Below are 12,632 nucleotides of genomic sequence, written 5' to 3'. Positions count from 1 at the left end.
AAAAATGCGATGCCATTACTTGCAGTTTATTAGATCCACTCACAGTGTCCCATACTATTGGGAGAGTTTGAAAACTACACGTTTGTCCTTAGGAATCAAACCTGGCTTCCCATGCAACACAGATAGATGCCTTAACAAGTGCTCCAAATGTTATTGGGTTTTGCTTTTGTTCCGGTCATGCCGCACGTATAGTCTTGTACTTGCATCTCAAAGTAAAAGTGATTATAGATTATAGATATAGTAACTAACCAGGAAAAAGGGCGTGTCATGTCACACACACTCGACATATTTACTATCTAAAAGATCTGGCGGGTATACGTGTGACATCACCCTTAACATTGTCTGTCAGGACGTTGTTTGGGATATCAAGGGAGGCGACGAGATGCTGCTCCGGATGGACGCGAGAGCGTCCTCCTTCAGGTCTGTCTTTTATCATCATTTGGCAGAGTTTTAGGCGGTTTTGTCATGGTCACAGGATAGAGCCATGGGGGCTTTTTCAAAGAGCTAACAGAACAGCCATACAGTGCTGCCGTTACATTAGAATTTCTCACTATTGAGCTTTTGAGGACAATCTGAAGCTTAAGAACTTGTTCTATAATCAGCTTCCGACGCCAGTAGAGAGAGACTTGATGCAGGGATTCAGGAGATAGGCTGTAGAAGAGGCTTTGTCTTTTCAAGTGGCCGATGATTCATGAAAACCAGCGTTGGCTGAGTGCAAAGGATGTAAGTATTAATAAGGTTGGACATGCCTACACAAGCCCAGGAATAGGTCCCCTTACTATTATACAGCCAATGCTAGTTTACCATGTCTTATGCTTGGGAGAAAAGCATGAGAACTTTGCCCCTGTTTCCACATTTTGTGTCTATTCCCTGAATTTGTAGTGTTGTTTGCCTTATTGTCGAAGGAACTTAGAATAAATGCCCTTTTAACTGAAAGCAATTATTATGCATGACTCATGCAATGACATGACCATATGACAAGTTGAGATTCGAGTGTGTTGTGCTTCCATATACACACATGGACAGTAATTCTCGTAATTGAGTAGGCAAATCCTTTGATGCCACGAGTTTGTTTGTAGAGAATGTTTGTACATTTGCATGATGGAGATTAATCTTTGAACAAGACAAGAACACAAGTTTGATCTCATAAGGATTAATTGAATTTCCAAATTTCCTCCAGATTCATGTCGATTACAACACAACTAATAGAACAGAGCCATGCAATCACTGTTAGCAAGTACCTCTTTTAGTGGACTTTTCTTCGTCAACAAACACTGATTCACAGTAGTTTCTGGTTTTCAATAGGCCCAGAATCAGAATCAGATCCTTTATCTTCACCTATGCATGATCCAATAAGGTCAGGAATCCTCTTTCGTGTAGTGAACTAACTGGGCATTATCTGGTATGCCTACTGCTCTCGAAGAGCTTGTGACAGTAGTATCTTGCCATTGTCATGAGTTGGGGCAAGGTTGTCTCGTTAGGATGGAAAAGGCAAGTGTGTTGGGATGCATACAATCATTTAGGGTTGAGGGGGAATGAAGATGCACCAAGAGGAGGTTCTCTTTTGTGGGTGGGGGTGTCTAAGAGTCAATAGAGGGAGATACGTGCAAGATGGTGGAAATTGGTGGAAGGTGGAGGTGGTGGTGACAGGTTTGGCCAAGGAGAGAGAGGAGGGGAGATGAGTTTGTTAGGGTGAACCTAATTGAGGAGGAAGCTGAGAGGAGGAATGCATGCTTTCTTCTGAGAGTGATGTTGTAATCATGACAAATCCCAAAACATAGCAGCAGTAGTGCACAAGGCTTGATGATGTCAGATGAGGATGATAACATACACAGGTGAAGTAGCAAAAATGCAGATGTGGCTGTGTGAATGATGATGTCAGCACTTTGAAAGGTGAGGAAATGGCAGATGATTGTTGGGTGGCCTCCAGAATGTTCAAAATGCAGGAATAAATGAGGTCACCTGATGGAACGGACTACAAGAAGATAAAATGCAGGTGTGTCCTTAAAGACGATTGATTATTTGGGCTTGTGGAAAGCCAGCGGCTACTAAAAACCAGAAATGCAGCAATAGTAGTAAAGGAAATCAGGGCACCTGCTGATGGAGAGGTTGCCTGGTTGAGAAGAGCTCTAAAATTGGGATGTGGACAGCTGTGGGACAGCTCATGCACACTTGTGGCAGCAGTTGGAGCAGATCCTCCTCTAATGACGGAATTTGTTGAGGATTTTGGTGCATTTGTCCTAATGCTGAAAAATAGAGCCATTTATTTTAAAAAATCAGCATTAAATGCTTTCTGGGGCTGTTTTAATGAGAATTAAATAAGAATTAATCCACTATAATTAATGATTCGTGCAAACCGTAATATTAGTGGCTCTCAATACCCCCTCTTAGGCCCAAAAGGATATAAGCTTTAAAGAAATGCTCGAACAGAGATAGAAAACTCAAACTGTACGACACACGAAGTGAAAGCAATAGAACTCAAGAAGAAGAGAACTTAGAGTAGTGAGTAAATGAATGACTAATAAAACTGTATGCTGGTATGATACAATGGGCCTCAAACTCTGTGTCTTGGGTGGACTAAAGGTGAGCTGACTTGGAAGAGGAGTTGAAGATATTGATGACAGCTCTAAGAGTGTGTTGTACCATGCACAATCCCAAAGCACAGCAAGCAGTCTTTGATGACGTCAGAAAGATGGCAGAAGCTGAGAGTCAGCCCAGACTGCTGAAAATACAAGTCTAGCCAAGAAGACGATGATGTCAGCTGATTGAATCAGCAGTTGCAGACTGGGCTATAGTAGGGCAGCCTACCTGGCAGAAAAATGCAAAGTGCAGCAGTCTGAAATCAATCTCTGGAAGCAAAATGCAGCTGTTTGTTGATGGATAATTGCTGAAGGAGCATTGTGGACTGCTGGGCTGCCTTGAACAGCTGAAACCCAGCTGAGACTGATGGCGACAACTGCTGGATGGTCCTGGGTAGGTAGCACCAGATCAGATGGTGAAAATGCAGCTTGCAAAGGGTGCTGAAACAGGTTGCCTGGCTCAGAATAGGTATAGAACAGCTGGGTGATGAGTATTTGACAGAGAAAGACATGATGGAAGCACTCCAAATCAGGTCACCTGCCTGGAAGACTGTATGGCTAGCTGATGCAAGACTCGGGAAGCACCACAAACTGAGGTATCTGCCGGGAGAATGGTGTAGACAGCAGTGGGTGTGAAGAGGGCTGATGGTAGCTGACTGGAATAATGAATGAGGGATAGAGATGCCCTCACATAGGCACCTATTTATAGAGAATTGGGGATGCATTTGACTACCAAAAATAAATCATTTAATAATAATAATTTGTTATTAATGTGCTTCAGGTCTGGTTTTTAAAGAGACTTAATTATAGATCAATGAAAACCCTAAATTTAGTGGCTCAATATCCCCTCTCACACCCAAAAGGAATGTGCCCAAGACCGAATGAAAGTCAATCTCTAAACTTTTTTCAATACTTGAAAGGTCCCACCCCAAAGTAGCTAGGGCATTAATGCAAAGGTGTTTGTTGGTTGCCTATGAACTTGAAAAGACTACAGAGGTGATGGATATCTTCTTTTGGATAGCCCTATTAAGATATTTATTTTCTTTTTGTCTTCCATTATTAAAAAATGGCTTTTAATGATAGTAGGGGGAAAATAAAATACATCCTCCATAAATAGAAGCCATGCAAGGCAAGGCATGGGTGAAGAGGTATTTGATGTGAGAAATGATGAAGTAAATGGTAAGGTAGTATGCTATGTGTTGCCATAATACATTGCCATAGCAGATTGCTATGTGAGATGCCATGAATATGGTGACTCCAAGGTCGACTACTCTGCGATGAGGTAAAAGGGAGTATGCTATATAGCTGTAAGGACTTTTCATCCTTGGAAGTTGGATGGGTGCCTACAAATATTGATTTCCCCCCCTATCAAGCTAAAAAAGATGCACACATTGAATCTTCATTCTCTCATTAAAACAGCCCCAAAACTTAGATTTTACAAAAGTTTCCATGTCCCATAAGCACACACTAAACTTTGGAAGGATCCACATTTATAAGGAGGCTGCTTGGCCACCCAATTCATCCCCTTTTTTGCAGGTCCACACCATCAACCCTCTTCATCTTGCTGCTCCGTCATCACTAGCACCTGGGAACCTGATTCTAGTTGCTACTAGCAACTTGGTGCCCTGTTCCATGCTGCATTTTGCAACCTTGTACTGACATCATCAGCTGTTGCCTGGTTGCTGCCTTTGCTACCTGCATTTACTACTGCAGTAGGCTGCCCTACATCAGATCATCACCTTTCAGCTGTTGCTCAGCTCCAGATAGTTTCTGTTGATCAGCTGCCATCATCCTTTGGCAGATACATTGCTGCATTTACCGATTCTAGCCCCAAAGATTGCTGCATTTTGGTTTCCAGCCTGCTGCCCTTCCATTTCTAGCACCATCTTAGCTGTGACTAGCAGTTACAGCCCTTGGGATCCATTTCTGGTGGATGTCACTTTTCAACTACTCCCATAGCTTTGCCTTTGAGTATCTTGTATACTCTTTCCTTCATTTACAACATTCATTCTCTTCTTCTCTATTTGTGTTTTTTGCATTTTTGACCGAGTTATTGTGTTTTAATCGTTTTTGTATATTCCTTGTTTTCTTCTGCAAAACCTAGCATAATTGCACATGGTATCAAAGTTGGTGCTTTTCTAACGAGTACCTTGCAGCTATCGTTGAGGCTTGATTTGTGCGAGATATACAAATGACACATAAACAATTCACAATGTCTATGACTCCTTCCTCTTGGGATCCTATAGTGTCTTTTTAGGCTTCTCCATCATTGGAGGCCTTGAGGAGACATTATGGCCTCAATGAGGAGGACAATGCATAATCTCTTTCTTTTTCTTGGCTAGATGTAGGATTCATGACGGAAGTGGAGTTTAGAGAATTCTTGTGTATCATATATACTTGCTGCTCTTGAGATTCTTGGGAGCCTTGTGCACCAGTTAGGATCGGTAGGTGAGGTTGGTCACCTCTCCACTCAAGGACATGTTGCATTTGGGATGATTAGTGACCCATCTTCTGCATCATAGCCAGGCTCGATGTCGAGTTTATAACCGTTTTGAGTCATAAGAAACAAAACCCTTCCCTGTTTCTTCTTTTGGTATGCAAGATCTAGATTGTTGAGCTAAAAATTCATTATCCTTTTATTAGCTCTTTAAAGCAGCCCCAAAACAGTAAATTACCAAAAGTTTTATTAAACGGGGAGTGATTCTAGAGAGTTTATGTGTCCCACATGCAAAACCCTAATTTGGGAGGGTCCTTCTACGTCTATAAATAGATATGTTGCCCACCATTCAGCCCTATCCTTGTCTTGCAAGTTTCAACTATCAGCCCTCTTCCACTAGTTGTCTAGCCCCCAAGGACTGTTGCTATGTGGTCTAGAGCTGTTGTCTAGCCTCCCACTCCTACGGGTGATAAGCTTCCATCATCAACATCAGGTCATTTTTGTGTTTTCAACACTTTTTTTCATCAGCCTCTACTTTGGTTGGTGGTTATTGCACTCAGGATCTGTCTCTGGTAAACGACAAGCATCGACATCTCTCTCAACCCACTCCCATGAGAGCCACTGTTTGTCAGACAGTTCTGCCTTTGAGCAACTTGTACATTTCTTTCCTTCATTTACAACATTGATTCATTCACTTTAGAATTCTCTTTCTTCTTTGTTTGTGTTTGCATTTTTACTTTTTGCATTTTGAGTTTTGTATTTTGCTTTTTGCGTTTAGGGTTTGAGTTTTGCTGTCATTGTTTGAGCCTTTATATTTCAGTTGTGGTAGTACTTTTTGTCTTTGCTTAGTGTAGACCCTAGCTTAACATGTGGATTAATTTTAATTACATGTTTAAGTAACTATTGCACATGTGAGGTGCAACTGAGGTTAGTGTAAATTAATAAGCGCGAGACCCGAGTGAAGTAGCGGATGTCAAAAGCAAAGTTGTAGTGTCATACTGATTCTAGGTGGTATTTGGTGCTAGTTATTGGTCTAACTGGAGCCACATTTGTGACTTAGAGAGAGTGTGAAGGGGTGGTGAGATGGGGTCAATGAGCCTTATCTATAGAGGTATAAAGGTGTACAGGTTTCTAAGAGGGACTTTTGTGATGCATTGACCAAAATTTGGTAGGTTCCATAGAGAGACTTCCTTGATGCATCAACCGAAGTTTAGCAGATTTTGAAATCTTGGAGTTGGGATTGTCTTTCAGGTTCATGATGTGCTGTTACTTGATAGAGAGTAGGATTGGCTCCCAGTTGACCTCACATGAGGGGACACTTTGGCTGTCTTGGCCAAAGGCAGGGAATCCTTGTTCACATGCTCAGATGCATTTTTGACAAGATGGTCATTAATGCTATTGCAAGGCATTGATGACAGACACATAGATGGCTTGACAATCCATTGCTTGGATATCGATGGTCCTATTCTAGTAGTCTTTGTTGTTTATGATGAGTTCTTATCATTGTATCATTGTATTGTATCAGATTGCCCATGATCTGAGAGAGAGTGTTAGTAGTCTAGTGAGCTCATGTGTGAGTCCGACATGTGTTCCAGTGGGTTGGACATTTTAGAGTATTTTAGGTGATTTTTATTGGTTATATAGTTGGTGATTTATGTATTTTTTGTTGGTTGACCAACATTAAATGTTGGCCGATATGATGCAATTATTGCATTATTCTTGGCCTATTTATTCAAGCTTCTCCTCCACATTCATCCATTCATCACTTGCAAATCTAGTGCATGCCTTGTGGAGAGAGGGAGTTAGTGCTAATGCCCACACAACCAGTGACTCACTGTTGTATGCGACTGTCTCATGTTTGGCATATGGATTCCATTTTCCGAGCATATCTTTGAGTTCTCATTTGCATTGTGTTTTCTCTTTTCTTTCTCTTATGTCTTGTGTTCAGTGGTTTATTTCAGCATTCTTTCATGCTTCCATTGCTACATCCACTTTTGACATTATGGACTCGATGAGGAATAAGGCACCCCATCTTCACCTTCACCTTCTTTTTCTTCTCCTATTTCAGATCTCAATCACGTGATAGAGGAGTTTGAAGAGTACTTGCGCATCATGTAGTTGAGCTTACACCTCTCCTAGCAGCTTTGTTGTTACATCTGAACCGGTTGGTGAGACTAATCACCTCTTCGATCATGGAGGACATACGACATTTGGGATGTTTGCCGACCCATCTTCTTAATCTTAGCTAGGCCTATTGTCAAATTTGTACAACTCCTTTGAGTTATATGAATCAAAATCCTCTCCTGTTTCTCCTTTTGGTGTGCAAGATCCAGATGATTCTCAGTATGTAAGCTACAATAGAGGGGACTCTCAAAGTAGACATCCTTTATTAGGTATGTCAACCACTCTTTTCAAACCCCTTCCATCCTACCCTTCCCTCTCACTACCCTTGGTCACTCACCTCCCCATTTTTCACTCTTTTAAATGTAAGGATTTCTATCCTTTGCTTATGGTGCATTGTCATGCACTCCATGGCTCACTCCTACGTAGAGATGTGCATCTTTTGCTCCACGTGTCCCTAGCTCTCTTCCATGGGCTACTCATGTGGTTCTAGTCAGTCCATTTTCACTTTTAGATCCACCGTGCACATGTATGCATGGTGGGGACTTTGGGATTAATTCTCAAGTGTACTCCACTCCCCCACTCTACCCACCCTATCTAGCCTACTCACATTATTCTCCTTATAACACTACCACTTCCACTCTTGTTGCTACGGCCAAGGACACCTTCATGGATAATACTCATTTCAATGGGTCAAATTTCACTACTTGGTTGAATTTCATGCAACAAGTGCTTGAATTTAAGGTATTTTGGGACCTAGTAGTTGGCCTTGAGCCTATGCTAAACGTTCAACTGACTTATCTTGAGCACATCCGTCAATGGAGAGCTCGCAAAGCCACAACCAATGTTGAGCTTATGTAGGCATTGCTCTTGAGTTCCACTCTTCGTTACAATATTTTTCCCTCGCATTTGAGTATTGGAGTCATCTCATTGACCACTATGCATCATGAGATCCCACTTGGCGCATAAAGCTCGACTTTGAGCTTCAAGAGTTTTCCATTAAGGAAGGGGATAATTTGAAAGTCAAGTTGGCTGAATATTGGTGGTTACTTGTTGAGTTTGTCACTCTTGGCTCGCTGATGTTAGATGATGATCAAGTTACATTCTTTTTAAACAAGCTTCATGAAAAGTATTTCTATTTTATTAAGCACATTATCTCATTGCCTCAATTGTCAACCTTCTATGAGTTCAAGTGCCAATTCTTGTGTTATGCAAGGTTGCATGATCAAGTCCACAAGAAATCCTTTACTTACTCTTGTTCAGAGAGGGGTTTGATTGCCTCTTATTCGTAAGGAAAAACCTGTTGTGGCAAGAAATCACAAGATGTGAAGGCAAGTCAAAATAAGGGTGACACCCCTTGAAACAAAGGAACAAATCCCATCCGGCAACAGCTCCCTAATAAAAATAGGTTTTGTACACAGTCAGAGATTGGGCCATGTGGATGAGGAGTGTTGTTGTACCAAGGCCCAAGGTCTTTTCCTAAGAAACCTTAGTAGACAGTTGTAATTGCCTCCACTTCTACTACAGTCTAGTGGGGCTACACTTGTTGCTCCATTTGCTCCTTCTACTCCAATGGCCATTGTACATATGGTATGCAGAGAGCCTTAGTAGCCTATATCTTTTAGTACTCTAGAAGGATTAGCTGATTGGTTTGCTAGTTTCTCACCCATTACACTCTTTGTATCCATTCTAAGGTCTCATTTCTCACCTTGTGATGCGTTTCATTGGCAGAGACCTGTTGTGAGGGAAGGACGTGAAGTGTGGCCACATCCTTAGGTTGTCATTTTTTAGTCTTCTGTTGCATTCACTCATATATACACATTGCATTGTTTTTTTATTCTATTTTGTTTTGCTTTGGAGTATCTTACTATTATTGACCTCTATTTCGCAAGGTTTTGTATTTCAGTGTAGGGCTAACATGCAGGTTTGTTGTCATGAGGACATGTATTTTTGAAACCTCACTTAACATATGGATTAGTTTTTAATCACATGGTTAAGTAAATGTTGCACATGTGAAGTGTAACTGGGGTTAGAGTAAATTTACGAGCCCAGGACCCGAAGAAATCACGAGAAGTCAAGGCAAAAGTTGCTATAAGTTATGTCGCACAAGTACTTGGTGGTATTTGGTGCCACTTGTTGGGCTAGGTCATTCATTTGGCCATAAGTGTTAATTGATGACACTAGAGAAGTAGCGTTTAACGGTACCTAACGTCAATTTGATGGTCAAAGATGGCACAGAGATAGTCGAGAATGAAAGTTGCCCAGCCAATTCAATTATTGGCTAGTTAGATATTTTTCAGGGCATTGAAATAATTATTAGATTAATTTTTAATATTTAAAGAGTGAAAATTAATATTTAATTATAGCTAATGTTGGAAAAACCATTTGGAAAGGCTGCCACTTGTCAAAAATGCCCATGTAAGACTGAAAAACGTCTTTAGAGATTGGAGAGAGGTATTTTTAGTGTATTCAGCCTGTAAGAGAGAGAGAGGAGATGTTGCTGGATTTGCAGCCATTGGAGGACCTTTTGGTAGCCAGGGGTAGGAGAAGATCAATCAATAGTAGGTGACAGCATCTACAAGTTGTTGAGACAGGATAGCAGCAATAAATGACTGATTTTCTTTAGTTCTTTGTATTTATAAGCTATTGTGGCAAGGCAACAGTTGCATTTGATTTATTTTCAGTCATTCTTCGCGACAAAACTCTTTCTCTCTCATCTCCTAGCCATTTCATAGTCTTGCTCTGAAGATATCAATATTTGGATCCTTGGAGGCTAAGAAATTGCAAATTTCTCTGCTATAAATCCTAATTTACAGCATAAATTAGGGTTTAGCAGCAGCCTTGGAAAATGTGCCAGAAATTGGAAGCTCCAAGACTTGGATTCAACAAGGCTAAAGGTGAATTTCAGCTAAATTCAAGTAGAGGACTAGCTGGCCATTGAATTTGGGGCATTTCCATTGTCTATGAAGTGGGTGATGGCCAATTAAGTGCCTAAATCAAGGGGAAAAATAGATTGAAGATTTGTTGGTTACTTTGGGCAGCAAGGGGAGTTTGGATTGCAAAGGGGATTGGGAGAATCCCATTGTAAATCAACTTTTTCTTCAATAAAGCTAAAGAAATACCGAAAGAGGCGCTAATTTTGGGGCCAATCGGGTTGCATTGTCCAAGATCCGTAGGTAAATTTGTATTTGCAGATTTGCATTAATTGTTTGTTGCTGTAATTAAGTTATAACCAGGCATTTACCACCCATCCATGGAAGGAAGGCTGATTACATGGTTCCGTTGCCGTGACACCACTCAATCCCTTGATTAGGTGGGCCCAAGGCACTTGATTGCAAGCCAAAGCTTTGTGCTAGTGCTGATTTTTACTCTTAGCTGAGAAATTACAGCAATATGTTTTCATACAGTAAGATGGATTTAAGCAATGATGATGCCTCTCAGTATGAACGTTCACATGGAAATGAAGGAAATGCAATGCTTGACCTTGGACAAGGCTTAGACCATGGACAGCAAGCTGAAAATGTTGCTGTTGGGTAAGATACACAGCCTTCAGGGCATAAGGAGGCTGATGACCAGCAAAGTGAAGAGGAATTTGATGACCAGTTCAAGAATTGGATGAGGAGAGCTGCAAATCTCTTTGCTGAATTGGCAAATGATCCTCAATTTACCTGATTTTTGAATGCTCCAAAGAAGGACAGCAGAGGCAAGAAGAAGAATACGTCTTCTACACCTTCGGGACAGCAAGATGCACCGAAGATAATGCCAAACCCTTCATTTGAAGCTCCCAAAGATGCTAATGAAATAAAACAGTTGGTACCTACAGGGCAAGGAATGCAAATGCAAGGCCATCACGGAAGTGCCAATCCAATGGACTTTGGATAGTGGGCATGTATGCTATGATGGGGCAGCCAGGATATTTTGGTGGAAGCACGATTTTTCATGCTATGGTTGGACAAGGACCGCATATGGGAATGTTTGGCACAAATCCCTATGGTATGCAGCAACCAATGCATGATGTGCAAGGCCCAATGTATTCGTGTATGGCTGGAAATATGTAAAACCCTATGTATGGCAGCATTGGCTTGATGCTTGGGGCACAAAGTAGCGTGTTTGGTACTACATCTACACCCCTGAATGCTTATGGGACTCAAGGAATGAATGTTGGTCATGCAAATGCTCCGCTTGGCATTGGTTTTGATGTAAATTCAGCAAATGTGCCCTTTTTGCAACAGCCAGTGTATGACAACTTGACACCCAAAGGGGCAGCAAAAGACTATGATGAGGGTGGAAAAGGAGTGAAGTTTGAGTCTTTCAACGCTATACAAGATAGGCTGAAAGCTTTGACTTTCATTCAGTAGTTTGATGCAGCCTATTCAGGGGGGAACTTCATGGAGTTCTCAAAGATTCGAAAGGCAGCCACTTTCTTGTTATGAAATGCATTACAATGGTGGTCCACTCTTTTGATGCAAGGTAGAGCACCGTCAACGTGGGTACAATTCAAGAAAATGTTTGCATTGAATTGGTTGACAAGTACCTTTGAGGTGGACATCATGACAGCTTGGAATAAGCTGTATGCTAAGGAATGTAAGAATTTGGAGCAATATAATAAGAAGTTTTGGAATGCATTGTTGCCTGTTACTTCTTATCGCCCCGTACCTCTTCATGAGTGAATGATTCTCAGCCATTGTATCAAGTGGTAAAATGATCCATGGCAGCCTAGCTACCTTGGTTATGGCTTTCTTGGCATTGTAGTGTATTTCTTTTATTTTTAGTATTTTAGCTTGTTGTGGGAATTAGCTTCTTTACAATGGTATCAAAGCCTTGAATTTGATCCTTGGCAAGGTCATTTTCAAGTCCAGATCTAGTTACTAGCACCATTTAGGGTAACCGGGGTTCAAGATTTGATTACAGGATTTAATATAGTTTAAATTGTGACTAGTTCGGGTTTTTTGCAGCTAGCCTCGATCAATTTTAGAGCTCTTGGAGAAGATCTAAAGAAGAAATGGTGGGTTCTTGGACATTTTAGCAATTTGTAGTCAAGAGGAGGCCCATTTTGGAGGCACTTCATATTACTGGGGTTAATGAAGATTAGGAAAAGGCTTAAACAGGTTTAATTTTCACTAATCAAGAGTTACCTCTCTCTCTCTCAAGCTTTCTTAGAAGCTTTCATGGAGATTCTTGCTTCAATCTTTCTTTCCTTTTCCTTCTGAGTTTCAAGGATGACTTAGGTTTCTTCCTTACCATATCTCCTATCCATTGAGTACCATTCTTGCAAGGGAAACATAGCATTGCTGTCCATGTGGCCTCATGAGACATTAGCATGATTTGTGCTAATCTTCAGCATTTAGTTGCTTCATCTTCAGCAAGGCAAACATTCTCTAGCTTCATTTGTGCTTCAATCAAGCTTTATACTCTCTAACAAAGAGCTCTTGGTTGTTACATTCAAGCTCATTCTCTTCTCTTGAGCTCTTGAAGCTTTATGGAAACCCTAGCTA

At 41.1% G+C, this 12,632-nt stretch overlaps 1 protein-coding gene across 3 annotated transcripts in view; it reads left to right on the top strand.

The window, feature by feature from the left end:
* The first annotated feature begins 290 nt into the window (after positions 1-290).
* The window catches only part of LOC148019326 (Pyridoxal-5'-phosphate-dependent enzyme family protein), a 76,013-nt gene continuing 63,671 nt past the window's right edge, over positions 291-12,632 (top strand). For 2 of the 3 annotated variants that reach the window (XM_087660936.1, XM_087660938.1), the window contains exon 1: positions 291-420. In XM_087660936.1, the coding sequence (XP_087517062.1) occupies positions 383-420 (38 nt within the window). In that variant the 5' untranslated portion in view covers positions 291-382. Of the gene's footprint in view, positions 421-482; positions 724-12,632 lie in introns of those variants that run through there. The other variant, XM_087660939.1, reaches the window with a different exon arrangement.

Source organism: Lygodium microphyllum, chromosome 20 (assembly GCF_053477565.2).
Source record: "Lygodium microphyllum isolate KBCC chromosome 20, Lygodium_microphyllum_v1.1.10, whole genome shotgun sequence".
In the NCBI taxonomy this organism is placed as follows: domain Eukaryota; kingdom Viridiplantae; phylum Streptophyta; class Polypodiopsida; order Schizaeales; family Lygodiaceae; genus Lygodium; species Lygodium microphyllum.
The sequence above is the reverse complement of the archived record's forward strand: the minus strand, read 5'-3'. Positions and strand labels throughout refer to the sequence as shown.